The sequence below is a fragment of the Pseudoliparis swirei genome, chromosome 14 (genome assembly GCF_029220125.1).
Source record: "Pseudoliparis swirei isolate HS2019 ecotype Mariana Trench chromosome 14, NWPU_hadal_v1, whole genome shotgun sequence".
In the NCBI taxonomy this organism is placed as follows: domain Eukaryota; kingdom Metazoa; phylum Chordata; class Actinopteri; order Perciformes; family Liparidae; genus Pseudoliparis; species Pseudoliparis swirei.
Window position 1 is genome coordinate 7184117 of NC_079401.1, and position 20998 is coordinate 7205114.

Sequence of the window (20998 nt, forward strand, 5' to 3'; positions counted from 1 at the left end):
GCGGCCTTCTGGTCGACGGCTGCAACAACGGCAGCGAGCCGATTTAACGTGTGAAGGCAAAGCTGAAGCCGATAATTTCACATCTGTCCTCTGAATCCAAAATGCATATTCCTAAAGCAAACGCAACCGCGTGTAGCATGAGTGTAATTGTGGCTCTAAAGTAGCTTCTTATCAAACGAACCGGGTCCCGAAACACATCCTCAAGTTCATATTTCAATATTCGATAATGACTGAGTGCACTGTTTAGTGTTTGGCTTTGATTATACTTGATTAAGGATCCGTTTGCTTGGACTGCTGATGAGATAACTAGAGGCAATGAGTCGAGGGGTTGAAAAGTAATTCATCATCCGATTAGTGGGCCTGCATGAAATGGAGGGAAATAGCTGGATTATGTGTTTATATCCTCAACTAACTGTTCTGAATTGTGCCGAATATGCCGACTGCAAGAGATCATACGGTTAGAAAACTGTCTGACTCGCTTTCATCCATGCAAAGTTAATCAACTGGTGCAATGTGCAACATCTCACCGAATGGAAATGTTTACCAAATTGCAGTACATAAATCCTTACATGGAAATGTTCGCATCACAAGTCCCAAATGGAAAAATGCTTATGTGTGTGAGTGTGTTTTTTGTATGCGTGTGTGTGCCCAAGCGTAAGTGTGTTTGTTTGCCGCCTAGCAACAAGTGATGCTTGTTCAAATTAGGAAAGTTCTTGCTTTATTTGCTCATGCAAATCTTTGTTGAAGAATCTGTTATGGAGCCACGGCGTTACGTATCCCCCAACCAGACAGAATAAAGACCTGCAAACTGCCCTCCTAATGTGTCGAAGTAATGTGTGGGTTTACGGTCCAGAAGCTGAAGCTCTCAGTCTGCTTATTGCTGATGTCAGCATTACACTATTCACAGACATTACGCTTTTTCCTGTACCTTCTGAGCAAAAGCATCTAATGGCCATTTAGAGTCTTTCTGTAGCTTCCACGTAACATAAACAAGACATTGTGGACTCGGTTTAATCTACTTTAATCAGAAATCAGTGCACTTTCTTCAGCCATGCAAAATTAGCATTAATTACACTCACTCTCTGGGCCAACCAGTTTCCCAAGCTCTGTTTTTTATTGGTGCCATGACTCGGATATGGTTTGACCAACAGCTGCCAACAGGCAGATGTGGTATTAGACTCAGGTTGGTACATTTTGACTGCTGGCATTTATTAAAACCACAAAAGCCTGCGCTCTTAAGCGCTCTGAGGCTCAAAAGATGTAGAACTGGGCCCCTGTCGAGTACATACGCTCAACATTTGAAACACTGTGTTTGGCTTTACGGTCGACACACACTAGATCTCCTGTTTGCCTCAGGCTGCATACAATAACAAAACACTGTCATGTGAATATGCTGCATGTTGCAGCTGCTCACTTTTCTGACACAATAAGGTTGGATGGATTTCGTGGATTTGCTGGTCGTAGGGAGGATTAGATTTGACGTTTTTATTTGCATCATCATATATCATGTCTGCAGCGTGAAGTCTGGGATCCTAGCGCCATCTAGTGGACACCCGCAGTATTTAAGCACGGGCAGCTCACTGAAAAAAGCAGCACAGAAAATCTACTCATTTACTATGATTTTGACATTAAACTAATACACACGGTTGCATTTTTATGTGCATAATATAGCCGCACATCTTTTGACATGAGACGCCATTTATCAAGCACTTGTGTTGAGTCAGGAGGGAGGACACACTGATTCCAGCTTGTTTTGGTTTGTTTAAATAGACTACTTTATCAAAGCAGTAGGCGATGAAGCTCCAATTAAAAGCAACAACAGACAAACTTAACACTACTCTTCTCTTTGTGTATTTGACAGTGGAAATGATAGCATTGCGACTTATTTTGTACTTATTGGTCTATCTCGGCCACCGTAGGCGCGTTAGGCAGTTCGTCATGTGACGAAAAGATGTCAACAACCCCGTAAACTGCACCGCGACGCAAACCAACCACCGCTTATACGTTGCTTTTCCTCTCACACACAACAATGGACCCGCTTTAGCACTTGCCTCCTCGAAGAAACACTTTATGTCAGAGGGTCTACTTTTCGTCCGTCACTGCGCAGGTGCGTAGTTTTCTACCGACAGGAAGTGGGTGAGCTGGTGAAACCTCATTTTAATGATAATGCTCCACAACGTTGCTACAGAGGCGCCGACACTTGAATAATGTCGGTTATGTTTCCGCTGCTGCAGAGAGGACACGCACTTGTCGTCTGTTGATGTGTTGTGTGTTTCAGGATGGCTGCTCCTCACAGCGGCCAGTGCCCGCTCGTGCACAGCTTGGCCACACTGCTCCGAAATGACGGTTCGTTCCGGTGCACCACACACCTTAGATAGGTAACCAGTCGGTGACTGTGACGTCATGCGTCATTCAACCAACAGCCGGTGTATTCACTCAGACAGGTTATTTATTAAGACAATAAGAGCTCGAGGCTATACAGCTTCTACCTGTGTTAGTCTGTTATGTGAATGTATTATTTATTATTCATTTAAACATGTTCATATTGTACATTATACACCCAAAATTAAGTTTCAGAGAGAGTAATAAAAAGAATACATGCAACCTGTATCTGGACCGATACAGAATGGATGTGTGTGTCTTTATGCGTGAAGGAAATGAGTTCAGAGTGGGTTTGATATCATAAAGTGAATTCACTATTAACAGTGTGAGTGCACTTGTTTGCTAAACTTGTGGAAACCCACTATTTTGCACAGTCACCTTGTGCTTCTCTCATAATATTTATCTTGGTAATTTTGTGTCATGCTTACATTATTTATTTAGATTGTTTGTGCAAAAACACACACACGCACACACTGATTTATTCCTATGCACCTGTCCACCAGATATGTGTTAGACAACGTGATTACGTGATTTAAGAATACCACTTGTTATGATTTGCCGGCCAAAATGACTCTTCTCTCCCGACCCGCCAGGCGACTTGGTGCTGGACGGCACCAGCACGCTGACCTTGCCGGCGGCCTGCTTGCAGCAGCTCACCCGGCTGTTTGAACAGTACTTGCTGTCCAGGAGTCGGCAGCACGGCTTCCTCGCGTTGCCCTCCCACCCCGCCGACACCGCTTCCCTTCTACAGCTGCAGTTCCTGTTTGACGTCCTGCAGAAGACCATCTCCCTCAAGGTGAGCGGGGCGGGGTCTCCATGTGACCTGTATTGAACCATTAAAAGATCTCTAAAAGTGATGTTGGTTCTAAAGCCCTGACCAGAGTTGCCCAAGTGGACATTTGTATGTTTCTGTAATACTTTATTCATGCACTGTATTCATTGTTTTCTCTAACGGCTTTGTGACTCAGTCATTTCTTACCACTGAATGGACGAGTGTTTGTTGGAGTCGGTTGCTTCCATATTTATTCACCTGTCGCCCTGCTGGAGTTTTCATTTGGGACGTGTTGTGTGTCTTTATTTTTTAAACGCAGCTCACCAACCCGCCAGAGACGAGACTTCACTCTGTGGTGAAGATCTTCCCGTTCAAGACCTTAAAATATTTGGAGGTACAGTATGAACCATGACCTCAACAATTCCATGCTTTTTTTTCCATCAGTGTTTTTTTATTTCCATCACGTAACCTCTCCTAAAAACACGATATATTTGATGTTTCTCTTCCTCGCCAGCTGAAGCGAGTCCCTCCACACTGTCTGGAAGGACTCCGAGGGGTTTACTCCCAGTTGGAGGTCTTTACATGTTCAAAGAGCCTCAACTCCCTGGAGGTACTGTCAACGTGCAGCATATCTATCAGCAGGTGCCACTGAGTGTATTTATCCCATGTCTCAACGTCAAAATGACATGCGTGTGCGTGTGTGTGTGTCTAAGGAGCTACTTTCTCTGTGTGGAGGAGACCTGAGCTCCGCGCTGCCTTGGCTGGAACTGCACACGCTCAACTTCAGCTACAACTCCATCGTTTGCCTCGACCAATCACTGGTGAGACAAATACACGCGGATGCATCGTCACCGGCTCATTGGCTGAACTCCACCTGACTTCCTCTCTCTTTCTGTCTCAGAGTTTACTGAACGTCCTGAAGTCCCTCGACTTAAGCCACAACAAGATTCAGGAGTGTGCTGAATTCCTCACGGTTTCTATTTTGCCCGATTCAAATTTTTTGCTGTGTGTGACGACACCTTGTTCGGCTCCCGGCGATAATCTCGTTTCCTCGTTGCTTTTTTCTTCTTCTCAGCCCTTGAGTGAGCTGGAACACTTGAACCTGGGCTACAACTGCCTGCAGAGGGCGCCGACGCTGGGCCCGAGTGCCAGGGCCAAACTCCTCTCGCTCATCCTCAGGAACAATGAACTGGAGACCATCAACGGTAAAGTCGACCGAGGAAGACGGTCCCAGATTCTCATCTTGTTTTTTCAAACCAGTCGGACAATTGCAGTGACCCCTCCTCCCCCACCCTCACCCCCCAGCTGTTTTATTATTTGTATTTTTATTGTATATACTTAGTATTTTATTTAGTTATTTTTACAGTTTGACAAGAAATACATCCTTTAAAAGTAGGGAAAGATGACAACAAAATTAAGTCTGGCCATTGGGGAAAAAATATATATATAGTAAATGTTTAAGCAAGTAAAAATAATAAGAAAAAACAACAACAATCAAATCAACCATGCAACACATCAGTCCATCCATCAGATATACAAAATATATTCAAAGAGTTCTATTCACAGGGTTTCTTATACATCTTTTATATGTATAGAGTTACATCTTAGTTAAGAATAGTGTCTTTTTATATCAGATAATGATCTCCTAGACTCTAGAGCCTACACACTCCAAACACTGGAGAGGTTAGGGAGGGCGAATCACCTGCCAATGTTCTTATCCTGACATGTCGGTTGTTCTGGATTGTTGCTGCCCCTCACACAGGGAAGCATCAGATCACTGTGTCTGGAGTGAATGACACACCTGCATGTTTCTGTGCTTCTCACGTGGCTGCTTCCCGTGTTGATGTGTCGGACTGAACAGGTGTGGAGCAGTTGTCCTCGCTCCAGCACTTAGACCTGGCCTATAACCTGCTGTTGGAGCACTCCCAGCTGGCTCCCCTCTCCATGCTGCACTGCCTCAACAGAGTACGTCAACCGTTGTTTTACAATAACACACAGGGGTACACAGAGTACTGTAATGGGAATGTTCTGTACTCTTCATTATATCCTCTTTCACACTATGTGAAGGTGCTATTTAAATCATCTTCTGTCCTGTAAAGGTGACTCAGCATATTGCTTACCATCCCCCGTACCTTTTTTCAAGGAAACAATCACTTGTGGGGACTGATTGATAACAAAGGACAGGATGAAGACTGATAGGTGTTATAATTCCAAGGATATTTTCCTCCTCATCAAGGGACCTGATCAATTGGTTACTCATTAAGGGATCTGATCAATTGATCACTCATCAGATGATCGGATCATTTGGTTACTCATCAAAGGACCTGAAGACAAACGTCTCCTTCTGGATCCTCCTCCTTGTTTCCCTTAAATACAAGTTGTTTCATGGACCCTTGGCAGACTCCTGAGGGACTCCGTGTAACGGTGACTCTTCTTGCAAGAATACATTATTTCAGAGACAAGTTCTGGTTCTTCGATATTCGTCATTTCAGTTTTAAAAGACTCAAACTTTGGGTGCGGACACATTTAGCCGTCGCAGTACAAAAAAGAGTTCTGGGAGTAACGAGAAGAGGAAGACGGGGGAGGTAATTCTGTGTGGGTGCGAGCATTGCGAGGAAGATCGGCTCCTCGGCACTCGCGGAGTCGAGGAGTCAAGCGAAGGAGACCACATTTCACCCTTCAGAGCTGCTGTGAGGGAGCATCCTGAAGATCTCCCTGGACCACAATGTGGCAGTGGGTGGGTTCTCCTCGATCACACAGTTTACATTTTGAGTGGATGAGCGTCGCCTCCTTTAAGGGAAGGCCCGAGTCTCTCGACCGAAATTGTGCCGGAAGTAATGGGTTCAGTGTGTTATATTTTTCGATGGCGTAGTATTTACCAACGTCTCTCCTTTTAGCTCAACCTGGAGGGAAACCCGCTGTACTTCCTGAAGACCCACCGCTCCGGCACCGTCCGACACCTCTCCCCGAAGGCTGCAAACCACCGAGTGAGTCACCCTCGTAGCGCCACATTTATACCATTTCTCAAACTTGAAGAATGCTAAAGCACAATAAGACAATGAGAGCGTACTGGTTGCTTTCTCGATTAATTTTTTGTCTATAAAATGTCTATACTTGTTTTTTTATAGTCAAAAGTGATGTATTTAAATGTCTTGTTATGTCTAAAACCTACTGATATTCAGTTTGATATGAAATATAACTCACTAAAAAAAAAATTCTTTTGAGAAGGCCGGAAGATAACTTTTAGACGTTTTCTCCTTTGTCGTTTCTCTCCAGCTCAAACTTGATGGTTCCTCGCTGTCCTCGTACGAGTTATCGGTAAATTAATTCTCAACTAATTCATGCCAATTAATCCCAGTGCATCAAGCTGCTGTTTTTAATCTGCATTTGACACGGAAGCAGGTATTTCTGGGTCAATTGTGTAAACTGTGTGACTAAATGATCTCTTCTGCAGGTTCTGCCCAAACCAGGCCGGCTGATCGTCCAGCAGGTGCAGCCCGAACCTCCAGTTGCCATGACGGCAGAACGCAGTAACCAGGAAGTGTCGAGCGGCGCCGGGGAGCTGAGCGACAGCCTGTCAGTCGGAGAAGTCTCACGCATTCGGAAGAAGAAATCCAAGGTGAAGAGTTTTTAGAAATGGCTACGTGTGGATATGTCCTCCTCCTCTCTGAAAGCCGCTTGATTCTGACGAGGATTTGAACTCTTCGCCCAATTCTGACAAACGATCATTATTGTGTTTTAGGGTAAAGTGAGAGTTCGGAGGGCCAGCATATCCGAGCCCAGTGACACGGACTACGAGCCCAGGCTGCAATCCGTCTCACAGAGTGGGTTTTCAATGCATGTCCACCCACATATCACATTATATTATGTAGAGGCCCTCACATTTATCAACCTATACAATTGTAAAACACGTTATTTACAGCACAACACAGGATCACCTTGATATTAACACCTTGACATGGTTGAAAATCAATTTGCTTCCCATCCACCCACCTATATGCCTTTTTTAAAGGTACTGGGCCACCCTGTGTTCAAATGTAGTAAGTGCATGTTTCAATTCACCCTCAGAGATGTAAGAAAGCATAGCCCTGTTAGCTGCATGTGATGTTGGGGATTGGCAACGCATTAATTTAAACATGTTGTTCGTCCACTAGGCATTGTCCTCCCCCACCAGAAGGAGATTGAGCGCATGTCCAGCTTCAGAGACCAGCTGGGAGAGGATTGGCTGAGGTACCAGCATCATCTCGATGGCTCTTCCCCCTCCACCATGGACGCCTTCCAGCCCCCTCTCCCGGGTCAAGGCCTCCACAACGGCGTCGACGCCGCCACGCATCTGTCCACCAGCCCTGGGCGTCGGCCGTCTCCGCCGTCCCTGGATGTCCCGGAGGTCCTCCCTCCGCCGCTGCTCCCGCCCGAGCCCAGATGGGCGACATTGGCGGATGCAGACCAGGAGGCGGAGTCTACGCTGCAGTGGCCCGCGCAGGGCTCACGGTCCACCACGGAGGACAGCACGGTGGACAGCACGGTGGTGAGCTCACCTAGGCCCAGTCCAGAGTCCCAAAGGTCGGCTGAAGGAGAGAGCAGAGACACCAAGGAGGATGAAGAAGAAGAAGAGGAGGAGGAGGAGGATCTCGGAGGTAGGGTGATTTAAAAATAAATAAAAAACTGTATAATGACGACTCAGAAAGCACAGAAAGGATTTTACGGTTCTCTCTCTTCTCTGTTGTTAGTGGACCTGTGTCACCCCCTACTCGTGGGCGTCTTATCGGACAAAGAGGAAGAAGATGTGGAGGGACCGGGGGAGAGCCACAGGAGGAGGAGGAGTGAGGTGTTCCTGCGCATCAAACAGGGCCTGGTGCTGGAGGTGGACATGCAGCGCGGCCGGGAGAGATGCCGCCTGGAGCTTTGCAGCCTGGCTCGGGTGGAGAGCACCGAGGCGGCCTGGACCCGAGGGGTGAGAGGTCATGGGGGGGGGGGGGGTCGGAGAGAGACGGAGGGACGGGAATTAATCACACGTTAAACATTGCTAAATAAACATATTGATTTTCTCTCTCCCTCAGGAGACGGAGGAGATGCTTCCAGCTGTGGAGCTCCAGTTCGACTACATCAGCAGGGAGAAGAGGAGGAGGCTCTACGTCCTGCTTGATGACGACCCGCAGCAGGCACTGCAGGTCGACGAGTCCTTTTGATAAAACTAGTATGTTGTCGGATGACACACAAGTCCACTCCTGCTAAGGAGCAAAGCACCTCCACCCGAAGGAGAACAACACCCACTGCATCCCGTACGGGCCTGGTCATGCTCACAGGTTGCAACATCACTCGAGCCGTGTTTGTTTGTTTTCTCTTCTTTTTTTTTACGTGACGTCAGCACCGAGCAGCACACTGTACCGTGTGTGTGTGTGTGTGTGTGTGTGTGTGTGTGTCTTCTCGGATTGTGCAACACACACACAATCTGTGCCGTAAATACTTTTACCACAGAGAGCCGATACAAATTCCAGTGTGTCCTCAGATTGAGGCGTTCAGGGACTTGAATTATGTTTTATGAGCAGACACATGGCTCAAGTGAGAAGTTTAACTCCCTCAAGTGAACCGTGGCTGCTCGTTGTGGCCGCCAGCTCCAGACACGATTGTTCTCCTTTTGGCCCTCTGAGAAGCTCACGGTGCTCCTGCAGTTTCTGTTTTTTAACCTCCGAAGTTTTGGAAATGCTTTTTGTGCATTTTCTACTCGCCACAGAAAGTTTATTTTTATTTTTTATGACCGGAATATAGATTTGCTGACACATCAGACTTGTTTATCGCAATCTCTCGATGTCAACACGCTCTCACAAACAACGTGACTTTCTTCCCCGCCGACTAGGCTCTAACCGACGTGCTGACTCACGTGGCGGAGGAAAACCGGCGCCGCCACTCCGAGCTCCGTCCCCGCCGCGTTCGCCTGCAGTGCCTTCGCTGTGGGTCAGAGTTCACGCCGAAGGGAGGCGGTCGCGAGGAGGAGGAGGAAGAGGAGGTGGCGGAAGGGGGGGGGGGAGCGAGGAGGAGAGGGGCTGCCTCGCGACCACAAGGTGTGGGAGAACAGGGGGAGGAGGAGCTGACGGGGTATATCGTCGACACCAAAGGTGAGAGCGATGAGTCGGCGACAACTTTGTTTTCACTTTTTAATTTTAGATTTCTGGATTTCCTTTCTTTTGTTTTCGTTTGCTATGTTTATTTCAGGGAGTCTGTGCCTATTGATCAGCAGGAGAAGAAAAATAAACTCAATTAGCATCTTTAGTCTTTGGCAAGCTGTCAAGGGCATTTACGAAGTTTACACAGGTGGAGCAACAAACGGAGAACACAAGACGGCTCAAATGGAAATCTGTAAAGGGGGAGAAAAAAAGTAAAGCACGTCAAAAGACAAAGCGAACAAATATTTGACGAATGAATGCCCTGGAAGTGCGGTGTGCCCCAGCAACGTGATGTTTGGCTTGAGTTTAAATCTCAGTCTTTCAAAGAAACACACACACACACACACCACCGCCTTGTAAATCTGAGAAACCATTTTTGTGAGTCACGTTCGGATGAGTAACGCCACCCCAAACGAATAATGAAACAAATGAAGCGCTACATGCGTTTTAATTGGTCTCCACGTAAAAACTGCACATTTCACGCTGAACTTGCAGCGTTGCTGAAAATCGCCGATTAGATGGAAAAAGAGAGAGAAGGTCACGCGTTGCACCTGGAGCGCTGTCACGTTTGTGAAAAAACCCCAAAACACCAAGTTGACATCGAAGCGCTTCATGACCGCTCCTCTTCTCGTCGGCTCGGGGCTGCATTCTTCTCCCAAAACAAACCCGTGGCTTCAGATGACCCCGAGCGCAGCATCCCGGGAGTTATGTCTCCTCTTTCATTGCCGAGCGAGCCGCTCCGCTGACCTCTCACCTCCTCTACAGTTAGCGGCACACAGATCATACCCTTTTGCTCCCGGCGCGTCAACCAAACCCAACATTAAGACCTGCGCCGGCACGCACGGAGGCTTTGTTCGCCCGATGTTTGAGGGACCGCGCTCCTTTTGTTAGTGCTCCAGGCAATAAATACCTCTTCGCCATGTGCACGCGTCTGAACTAAGGCTGTGTTTGCTTGTGGGTTACTGTGACACATGCCCCACGGATACAAACAAACGCTTCACCCTGATTTGAAACGTGTCAGGGAGGAAGGAGGCGTGCAGGCTTTCTGTGGACACGGATGAGATTTACATATGCAACTTTTTGCGTCGTTTAGTTTACGCTCACTCGGTAGAGTAAAAGGGTTCACACTGTATTTCTTGTAAGTGACTTCACTCCATTGATAATAAAACCTTTAAGGGATAGTTTGGAGGTTTTGAAGTAAGTTTTAGGTAAAATCATTGTAGACGTGGTAGAACGCAGGAGTTGTTGGTCTATCGGCCTCCTTCGGTTAGTTGTGTTTTGCGAATTTAGTGTTTTCTTAGGTTACTTCAGATTAACCTCATACAACTCCCTTAAAAAAGGGGAGCTATTCTTTAAAATATGAGTTTAAAAAGTCATACCACACCGTTTCATCGCTATCAGCATTTCTGCTGCAGTAACCAATTACGGCCACAAGGGGGAGCATCTCATATTCGTTGTAAGCGGTTGAGATGTTTTAAACAACCCCAGTATTCAGCGTCTTTGGCAATAACTTCCGTTTTTTCCCCCTTTTTCTTCCAGAAGACAGTCACATTTGTCCACAATGTGGTAGCGATCATGTGGTCCAGCTGGCTGGCCAATCGACTCCCTTCTGCAGCACGCCCATCCAGAACTCATCCATGCTGGAGAGCGAGGGCGACCATGTCGACGTGAACCAGAGCGCCCGCCATGCCAATGAGGTCTGTTTTCTCTTTTTTTTCCCCCCGCTGTGATATAATCCCGGAATGATGTAATCTCATCGTTTCTATGCATCATCTTTCTCGCAGCACACAGACGGTATTCGCAGTAGTCCTGTCACATCTACAGAGGAGTCCGCCTTCCTCACCGCTCAGGGAAGCTCCTTCTTCACCGGGGACGACCGGGGCGATGCCTCCAGTCTCAGCACAGAGCTCCACAGCAAAGAGGAGCTGGCGGGGAGCTACCGCTACGTCGCTACGGGGACTCCACCGGAAGTCCAAGCCCCACCTGCAGGAAGGTCCGCCCCGAACGGTGAGCTCTTCATCCAGGTCATATTTATTATTAGTATTATTATTATTATTATTATCGGGAATCAACCAACACTACACTGTTTCCATGTATCCGTTCGGTTGCGTTGGTGTGATTTAAACAAAGCACTTTAACCATCACTTTTAATCCTCAAAATTAAATCTAGTATTACTTAAAGCAGAAGCAAGAAGATGTATTTCTGTTGTAGAGGTCCAATTATAGAATAATGTTGAAATGGATGTAAGAATGGTGAACTCCTTTTTGGTTTTCAAGGGAATTATTTATAAAACAATTCTTGAGAGTTATAAATGTGATTAAAAACGTATTTATATGGAAGATGTATGTGGTAGTATATATAAATATATTTAGTTTTTTATTTTGTTGTTTTTTCTTTATTTTATATAAATTTTCTGATTTATTTTGATTTTAATTTAGGATAGGAATTTATAAGCATTTTTTGCTTCTACCTATACCTTTTCAGTCTTTCTCTTTTGTATATATAATAATAATATTTTGATTTGATTTTGATTGAAAAAATAAATAAACAAACAAACAAAAAAAAAAAGGGGGGTCGCCCGGTCGTAATAACTTTCTGCATCTTCCCGCATATGGCTGATTTTATACCTTCTACGCATTGAAAAAAATGTAATATATTTTTGATTGCCATTTATTTATTTATTTTTGTATGCTGTTACTAACAAAAAAAAAAAAAAATTAAATTCATGAAATTTGGGTGATATTGGATTATCAGGGGACCATTTGATTAGATTTTGGGATCGATCGGGTCAAAGGTCAAGGTCATGAAAAGGTCAAAATCTTCTTTATACCATAGCGTGGTCAGTTTCTATCCAATTGGCATGCAACTAATGCCAACATGTTCATAATTCAATGCCCAATCTTGTGATATGCGAAGGTATGCGCTCTACCGAGTGCCCATTCTAGTTTAGTATGTTTTGGTGGCACACTGCGTCCATTGCTGTGTGTGTGCATCTTTCACCTCGAGAAGGAACTTTTTCTGAAGCCTTTAAAAAATCCCTCCCAATGACAGCGTTCCCATAACCTCCTCTGCTGTTCATTGGTGGATTTATTGTTCCTAAAGAGAGTTTCTGTTGGCCAACGCTACGGGCCGCTGCAGTAAAAAAAATCGATGCGCGGTTTCACGACGGCCAAGAACCATGCGGGTCTGCCCATCGCTGCCAGGAACGTCACTTTTAATGCGAGATATCCTTTTAATGCAGGGAATAAAGTAGACGACAAAGATGCATTCATTTCCAGCGAGTATCGCGCTCCACTTTGTGTTTAACGAAGATGGATGTTCGCTTTACTTCACTGTGCGTCTTACAAACCGTTTGCGTGTCCGCAGATGATCTGGACCTGCTGTCGGAGGACTACGAGGCGGTGGACCATCGGCTGCAGCTCTTCCTGGACGTGGAGGTCTTCGAGGAGGAGGAAGAGCTTCACTCTTTCCTCAAGGTGTGTATGAGTGAGGCGAGCACATATTAATTACAGACGTTTATTTATGTGTTCTTAACAACATTGTAGACTGAGCTTTATAAATAAGAGATGAGAAAGTGTCAAGTGTTTATATTTCGCGATCCTGTTTTCTTTCAGGCTAGCTGTTTCCCTCCGTTTCCAGTCTTTGTGCGAAGCTAACTAGCTGTTGGCTGTATATTTAAGTTTAATTCTTTGCAAGTGTTCCGCTTCAGTGATTATTTAGTACGTTTGACACTTGAAAGACTCTCGCTGGGTGTGGTCGGATCAGGTTTGAATGACTGGCAACATGAACCGCCTCGTCACCGCCCTCAACTCTGATTGGATCATGTGACATCCCCCTTCTTCTCCCAGCTGAGCCCTGCCTTGTTAAATAAATAACAAGCAGAAATTCAGAAACAACCAAAATGTTCCTAACGTTGGCAGGAAAGTAATGTTTTCTCGTCCGACTCCATCGCTCTCGATACGAAGCAGATTGAGAAAGTAGCTTTTCGGGCCCTTTAAAACAAAATCTGTACTAACGTTAACGGTATTATCGGCTCTCGGTGTTGTGGTTATCGATGCTTTTATGGTGGTCGGTTTAAAAACAAAAGAAGCCCTTTCATGCATCTCACTGGTGGCCAAGAGGATGCCAGCTGAACCTGCAGTCTCTCCCCCCTCTCTCGCGCCGTCACCCTTTTAAATTGCATTGCATCCTGGGAGCAGGCTATTGCTGTGCTCTGTCGGCACACCTGGACCAGACCGGTGGAACAGGACCAAGCGAATCACAACATGCACCTCGGTTGTGTTAATCCAGTTTTTACTCCTTGTGTTGATTTAAAAAGGACATGAAGCCAGATTTGTAATCCCCTCCAGAGCTTGTGAAAGACTCCAAACTGGTGACAGCTGAGAAGAGGGTTGCGAATAGTTCAGCATTCGATAAAAATAAAAAAAAGCCCTGTGATGCTCATGATGGCGCAGAGCTTCCTTTCGGTATATTTAGTCGTAAAATGTCCATTGCAGATGAGAATTATTGACCTGCTCTACATCTCGTTTCTCCTCCTCTGTGCCTTCAGATGTCGGTTGTCAAATTTGGGGAGCCGGGGGAGGTGCCCTCTCTGCTGGTGGTGTCGAACCAGCGGATCTATTTCTTGGAAATGACGTCAGAAACCCAGTGAGTGGAGCACTTTTTGTAAAAAAAAATGTTAAAGTAAATGCTTCCTGTGATTTATTAAGTTTGAGTTGCTCGTGTGTTTTTGGGGGATTAATTATGGATGGCGTTTAAATCGGACTCGTAAAGATATCTCGGCCGTTTCAAACAAGGGAGAAAACAAAAGCCAACAACCCCGACTGTTGAGGCCGGCGTGTAATTCCACACCCTCTCCGTTAGGTAGCTGGATTATATTGCATAACCTGCGCAGGTTTCTGGGTCACATCTTGAGAACACATTGACCTCGCAGTGTCTGCAGACCGTGGAGACTTTTCTCCTCCGCATTCCCTCCGTCACGCGAAGGAGAAGCTCTTCTCTTCTTCTTCTCCTCATCCAAAGAAGTCCGTCCCTCGGCCGGAGAGTCACTGTGATTTATTTAGTTTCCCCAGAGGGACGGGCCTTCTCTTGTGCAACGAAACCAAACGCTTATCTGAACCTTATTTCGTAATCGGCCAGCACATCACTTCAAGAAGTTGACTTTGGCTTTAAACAAACGTATTGAAGTGCCGTGCTGGCAGCCACACCTCCCCGAGCGTCGGGTAATTAATCCGTCTCTCCGGCGACGACGGTACGCTTTGCTGTCGCCTGACGTTGTTTCCTCCCAGCAGAGGCCAGCTCTCCGATTGGCTGCAGAAGCGGGACAGCCACCCGATCATGGAGCTCAGCTACCTGGAAGTGGGACTGGCCTCGCAGAGCATCCACATGGAGTTTGGGGGCGTGGCCTATACCCTCCTCGTGAGGGACAGTCTACGCTGCAAACGCTTCTTTGGCCTCTTAACAGGTAAAAGGAAAACTCCGGCGAAGCACACGCACACGCTGGGAAAACGGATTCCGTTTAATGTATGGAAAAAGTTATAAAAAGGGAAGTTTTTTTAAATTTATTTTTTAATGATCCTACCCTTTTCTGAACATGCTGGTTTTTAGCACTCTCCTCCGGGGCGGTCTCGGGGAAGATGCTTCAAAATATACACTTCGATGTATTCGTGCAGGTATTAGAACAGCATGTTCCTCTCACAGGCATTGTGCCACAGAGAGCCCTCATGCCCCCCCCCACACACACACACACACACACACACATCCTGCCCAGACCAACGTAAAAGGAGGACCAGCAGCTGAGAGGAAAACATTTTATTAGACGGGTGGAGGGTGGGGGGGGGGCTCCTGCTCGGCCCTGGAATATCTGGAATAATATGGAAAGATTAATTTTGACAAACTCCAGCCATTAGAAACGCGGGCAGCGAACAGCAACACACAACTTATGGAATCCGACGTTTGAGGACATTTGTAACAGACAGTGTGACGTGTAAGAGGTTATTTTTTTTTTTTTTCCCCGAACTACTGTTTCATATTACCAATTTTCAGGGGATACGAGACTGAACACACACACACACACGTCAAACGCAGCACGCAGACATGCTGATTAGGGGAGCAGGCCCACTTTTTCCACGACTCTGGGCCTGCAGCTGCTGTCTGAGGACGTTTCTGTCCAGCTTTCACTCAAACACAATCAAGCAAGAAGAGTTTTTTGGAAGTACATGAACAGTGTCGTTTCATAGATAATCTTCTCGCATCTCGGACAGTTTTTTTTTTTTACAGAATACCCGGGAACATGTATTGACTTGAACGTATCCCTGAAGTCACATTCGATCCTCTGTCCGGAGCCAAGTGACATTTTCGATGCATTTCCCACTTTTTCTTCTCCTCCACATGCTTTTTCCCTTATCTCTCTCACTCTTTCTCTGGCTTTCGCTCTCCGTCCTCTTGAGAGCGGTTTTCTTTTTCTGCCTAAATTCATAAACCGCTCATTTGGTACATTGTATTCCTCCCGGCTCAAAATGATTCCAGATTTGCTTTTCGGGCGAGAGACTTCGGACGAGTGAAACGCACGAACAGCGCTTTGCTTTCAGGTGGATCCCCAAAAATGGAAAACTGAAGCGCCAAATACATTCATATCGAGCATATGATGTGTGTGTGTGTGTGTGTGTGTGTCCCGTTGATCCCGGATCCCAGAGATAACCGAAACTGTCTCTTCTGTCTCCAAATTAAGTCCGAAAACAGCTGAAATATTCTGACGGATAAAGTATAACGAGCCCCGTCTCTGGTCCAAGCTGGCTCCCATCATGTGGACAGGGATGGAAACCACAACTGGGAAGACGGAGAAGAGAGGATGTGGTTGTAGCTGGGACCGTTAGGGGCTCAGAAACCAACTGAATCCGACACGACTTCATTGAAACATGAGAGATAACACGAGACCTCAGGACGAGTCAGGAGTGTGTGTGTGTGTGTGCGTGTGTGTGTGTGTTGTTGATCTCCTGTTGTTTTCTCTCACTTAGGAGGGAAATCTGTCCGCCTTGCTTCGTTTGACTCCAACTGAGTTGCATGAGACTTGGCGAGAACGCGGCCGTGGACGCTGTTGTTTCCTAAAAGCGTAATCTCGACCTCCTTCGTGCATCAAGCGGTGTTTTCGATGATGTCAAGCGAGAGTCCTCGGTCGGGGGGGGGGGGGTTGTTGTTGTTGTTGTCGGTTTGGTGGAGGCAGCCAGCGAGTCTGGGGCTGAAAACGAGAGGATGCGAGCAGCAGCAGCAGCGCTGACGAAAACCAGAGCGACAACCCCGCGTCCGCAGACTCGGTTCCCGTCGCCTCCGCTTACCCGTGATTGCGATCTTGGATCGGGAAGCGTCCACGTCCTCAAGCGTTCGCACGGTTTCCCCACGAACGCTCGCAAATGCTCCCGCCGGTGACGTGGAAAGGCGTCCGGTGGCGGGGCCCGCGGAAAAAAAGCATCCGAGGCGAGACCGCCACTCAAGGCGACGACGTCTTCGTCCCGTCTGCTTCTGGCCTCCCGTCAGATGGTTCCTGTTAAAACAGTTTACGACCGTTTAAAAAAAAAATTTAATCGGGACAAAGTGTGTTTTTCTTAAAAACGCACTTCCGGGAGCATGCGAGGACGCTTTCGTTAAACACGTGACCCGTGTGGGAGGAGTCCCCGGGCGTTGACGAGGCCTTTTGATCTCCTCCTGGAGGCCGATCTATTCAGACTCCACCGTGAGTCGCACTCCATCTCACACGCCACACAACCCGGAGAATGCGAGCGTGACCTCGACGCTTCGGGTTCCCACTGTTTTCTCGCCCGCTCACTCTCTGGAGGCTGACATCGTACACCTGCTTTCCTCCCGCATTCACAATAGTAAATGAAGAAGAAGAAGAAGTGTTTGTTTTTCTCGTCTATGGATATTTGGGTGTGACTTTTATTTATTTCTGGCTGCAACAATCACATTTCAAATCCAAGAAGTACTAATGTTCCCTCACTCCTCCCATCTTTTTTCTTGTTCTCTCATCTTTTTTTGCTCTTTTAGATTCTTAAATTCCTAATAAATCTGTATGTGTATAGATATATATATATGACTTCACAGACAAGTTAATGTGATAAATCTACTCTGTCTTTGTCATTTCCTGCAGGTATTGTGCGTGAGATGGCTCACAAGTCCGACAGCAAGCTGCAGTCCATCTCCACCACCAGGCTGAGCCCTCAGCACCACCTCTGGTACGCTCCACAGTGACAACGTGGCCCACGTCTGTGGATTGCGTTTGTGTGCTCGCCGGAAGATGTGGCCTGAGTAGTGTTTTGCACACGTGTGTGTGTGTGGTTGGGAGGTGCGAGTTAAAGGGAGTTCTCGCGAGGCACGTAGCCGGCACATCTTTACTTGATTACAATCGGCTCCATTTTCGTAGAACTGCACCGCTAAATTAACTGTTAAACCACATCTTAATTTGGAGCACGTGTGGCGCTACGAGTCCCGAGTCGTCGTGCGTGTCTTGTGGCGTCGTTTTCTCCAGTTGTTGTTTCTACGACACCGTTTGTCTTGTTTATCGCCCCCTCTTGATATACTCTTGATGTCTTGTGACCCGTCAGGCCCCTGGTGTGTGAGGACATCCAGGCAGACGTGGAGGACGGCCAGCTGCAGTTCTTCTACATTCTGGCTTTTGTCCTGCAAGGTGACACCAAATCCTCCGGAGACGGACGTCGCGATCTTTACGGTGAAACCGTCGGCATCTTCGCCAAATATCTCCCTGACATTCCTCCACCTGAGTTCTCTCCACGTACAAGAAAATATGAGACTTTCGTGACTCGACACGCCGTGAGTGACGGCGGAGGGATCAGCGCTGTTCACGCTGATGACTCGGACTCACACGGTTAAGGGAGAGGATGCGATTCGTGGCCAGCGGCTGGCGTCAGAGGTCCATGTTAACAAGCGGAACAGAAATCTGTTTGTGGGACTGAACCGAGTGACGTGTTTTCAGGCCGAAGTAGCTGCGGGCGACACGCGCCGAGGAATTTCAAGCGCTGTAATTTTGGCGTGCCCAGATCTGCCTTTTCTCGTCCCCCTCTCCTCTCGCTGTGCTTTTCTGACATGAAGCACTAAATGTGATCTTCGCTCGGCATTCCGTGTCCGTGACTCGTGGCCGCTTAGCTCTCGTACCAAAGTCAGAAGCTAAAGTCAACACTGGAACACGTCGTCGTGTTTTTTATCCACACCGTTTACAGCCGGAGGGCAAAGGTCACTGAGATGAGGAGGCCGACTCGTTGGAAACCAACTGACCTGAAGGTGTTCCTTCCTCTCAGAGGACGTCTGGATGCCGCTGACGGTCCTGGTGACCCGGGAGACCCTGTACCTGCTGAGGGAGGATCACCAGTGGAGGCGGAGCTCCATCAGCCCGCCGGCGGAGGAGCGGCCGGAGCCGAGCAGCGGCGGCGTGGCGGTGCTGGAGACGCTGCCCATCAGCTGCGTCAGCGCCGTCCACCTGTGGCCTTCGGACTGGCGCAGGATGGACATCCAGCTCTACGATGAGGTCCGTACGCGGGCGGGCGCACTCGGGGCGGAGGAACCCTCGATCACGTTGCATTCGCGGTCTCACTTTTCTTTTTTTTTAACGTTTTTTTTTTCTCTCCCGCAGACGGTGAAAGAGGAGAGGACGTGGTGCGTGCGCTCCGACAGCGCCGAGCTGCTCCGGGGTCTGCTGGCCTGGGTCACGGCCCAGTGGGAGGCCATGTTCGGAGTGAAGCTGAACACAAAGCGGCACGAGGGAGGGGGCGGGGCATGAGAGGCACTCGCGCCGGAGAGAGTCTCGTGCTGGCACCGGGACATGTTTGATTGTCTTTGTTTTCCTCTCGGTCGCTTTCGAGAGCGCCGGTTGCATAATTCTGTATCCTCCAGGTACCGTCCTTTGTGTGCATTTGATTCCTCCACAGATGTTGAAATGCATCTTAAAGTCGACCTCCTCGGTCACTGCAGCAGCAACCGTTTTTTTTATTTTGTTTTTTTAAAGCTGAGCCTTAAAATATGTCTCCCCCCCCCCCCCCCCCCCATTCCTTCTCTCAGTAAGCCCTCCTCGCGGCCTCGGGGCTCAATGCGGTGTCATCGAGGGTCACCGCACTCGCCCAATTAGGGTCTTGTGATGCGTCTCGGGAGCGCCGCGTTGACCCGGGGGAAGGGGACGCCAGAACTCTGCGAACTCATTTGGAAAGACGAGCGGTCGGCGTCATTTTTCCTCGCCGGATTTTTCGTTTTGTTTTTGAGTCGTTTGTAACCGCAGTTTGTTTTCGTGTGACTTTCCGACGTGTCGGCTAAATGCCGTTGTTCATGTGAATGTGTACGAAGCCTCTGCTGCACTGTGCGTTATGTAATCGGCCCCCTGTGGTTCATTCAGATCAACCACTTCAACGGAATGTGTTTCTTTTGTTGGCATTTTTCTTGTTCTCCATGTGGTTTAATACAACGAAAAACAATTTTATTTTTATATACATGCAGGGGAATAACTGATCTATGACGTGTATAAGTGAATATAACAAGTACTGTGTTTGTATGCGAGTTTATTGTGTGGTTCCTTTTTTTCTTTCTCCTGAAACTTGAATAGTGCCAATAAAAGTCCCACTCGAGCTTCACTGCACTTTACTGCAAACCGTGTGTTTTCCGACAGCCGCGTCGTCGTGGAGTTATTGACAAAACAAATTAGACTCCCAACAGGGCGACTTCTCATGTTCAACCGCCGGAGAAAACTTGGGACTGTCATCGTCTTAACTTCTCCCACATGTCGAGTGTTCTCCGTCGGTGCCAAATACGAAGCTGCCGTCTGCACCCACCACACACACACACACCCCACCCCTCTTAATCAGAGCTCTGTTTGAGTCCAGGCTCAGCTGTGTAAAGGTACCTTAACCAATTTCACAGGTACCCTCCCCCCTAAAAAACAAAACTTGAGTGACTGTCGACTACTCACTTGCTCTGGGTCGCCTGGTTTGAATGTTCTTCACACTAATCTGATCCCAACAGAAGAACAACAGAGCGTTTAGCGGCGCAGCCTCTTTCCCCTCCTTTCTTGTCCCCGCTGTGGAAGGTCAAAGGTCGGGTGCGGATGCTCGCTGCACCCTCCTGAAACTAAAAGGGTGGAGGTGTGGGGGTGGGGGGAACTTCCTAGAGGAATTACGGGATGTGTGTAGAAGAAATGGACAAAGCTTTCACATTTAGGAACCCGTGCGTCGCGGCCGCAGCTCCCCTTGTCGGGATTTTAGGATTTAAATTTGGAAGTCCGCAACATAAAGCGCTGGAGTCGGATTCCGAAAGTGCTTCTCACCACGCGCATGCTGCTTTTATGGAGGCGGGTTGTTGATTTTTGTTTTGAAAGGAGTTACTAGAAATGCATTTTTAACCATCGGTATTGTTTCCTCGTCATATCTACGTCTGTTTTTCTTTAAGTTCGTGACGCTTGGCAATAACTATTTCCGTTAAAGCAGTTGAGATTAAAGTAATGAGGGCATGTACTTCAAGAAAGTGGATGGTGAAGTAAATTGTACGTCATTAATTCGACTTTGCATCTGGGAGCATTTTGCTCCTATCGCACCACGCCGGTTCATTTTTGTGTATGATCCATGTGTTATTTTATTTGTCCATTTGCTGTTTTTCTGTAAATATTTCGGAGCCTTTGCTCCACACTGC

The 20998-nt window shown here is 47.4% G+C and overlaps 1 protein-coding gene across 9 annotated transcripts; it reads left to right on the plus strand.

Moving 5' to 3' along the window:
• Positions 1 to 1961: 1961 nt before the first annotated feature.
• On the plus strand, positions 1962 to 19947 carry stk11ip (serine/threonine kinase 11 interacting protein). Of its 9 annotated transcripts, none has more exons than XM_056430855.1 (26): positions 1962 to 2107; positions 2279 to 2346; positions 2976 to 3178; positions 3474 to 3548; positions 3669 to 3764; positions 3868 to 3975; positions 4056 to 4127; positions 4230 to 4359; positions 5016 to 5119; positions 6052 to 6141; positions 6431 to 6472; positions 6609 to 6773; positions 6897 to 6978; positions 7309 to 7791; positions 7885 to 8108; positions 8215 to 8325; positions 9012 to 9270; positions 10858 to 11015; positions 11103 to 11325; positions 12686 to 12795; positions 13869 to 13966; positions 14608 to 14783; positions 17463 to 17547; positions 17917 to 18041; positions 18628 to 18854; positions 18960 to 19947. In XM_056430855.1, exons 2-26 carry the CDS (start codon positions 2280 to 2282, stop codon positions 19104 to 19106), a joined length of 3660 nt encoding a protein of 1219 aa, XP_056286830.1. In that variant the 5' UTR covers positions 1962 to 2107; position 2279; the 3' UTR covers positions 19107 to 19947. The 9 variants fall into 9 exon arrangements, with proteins under 9 accessions (XP_056286830.1, XP_056286831.1, XP_056286832.1 ...); XM_056430856.1 differs by having other exon boundaries at positions 17917 to 17999; XM_056430857.1 differs by having other exon boundaries at positions 14611 to 14783; positions 17917 to 17999.
• The last annotated feature ends 1051 nt before the right edge of the window (positions 19948 to 20998 follow it).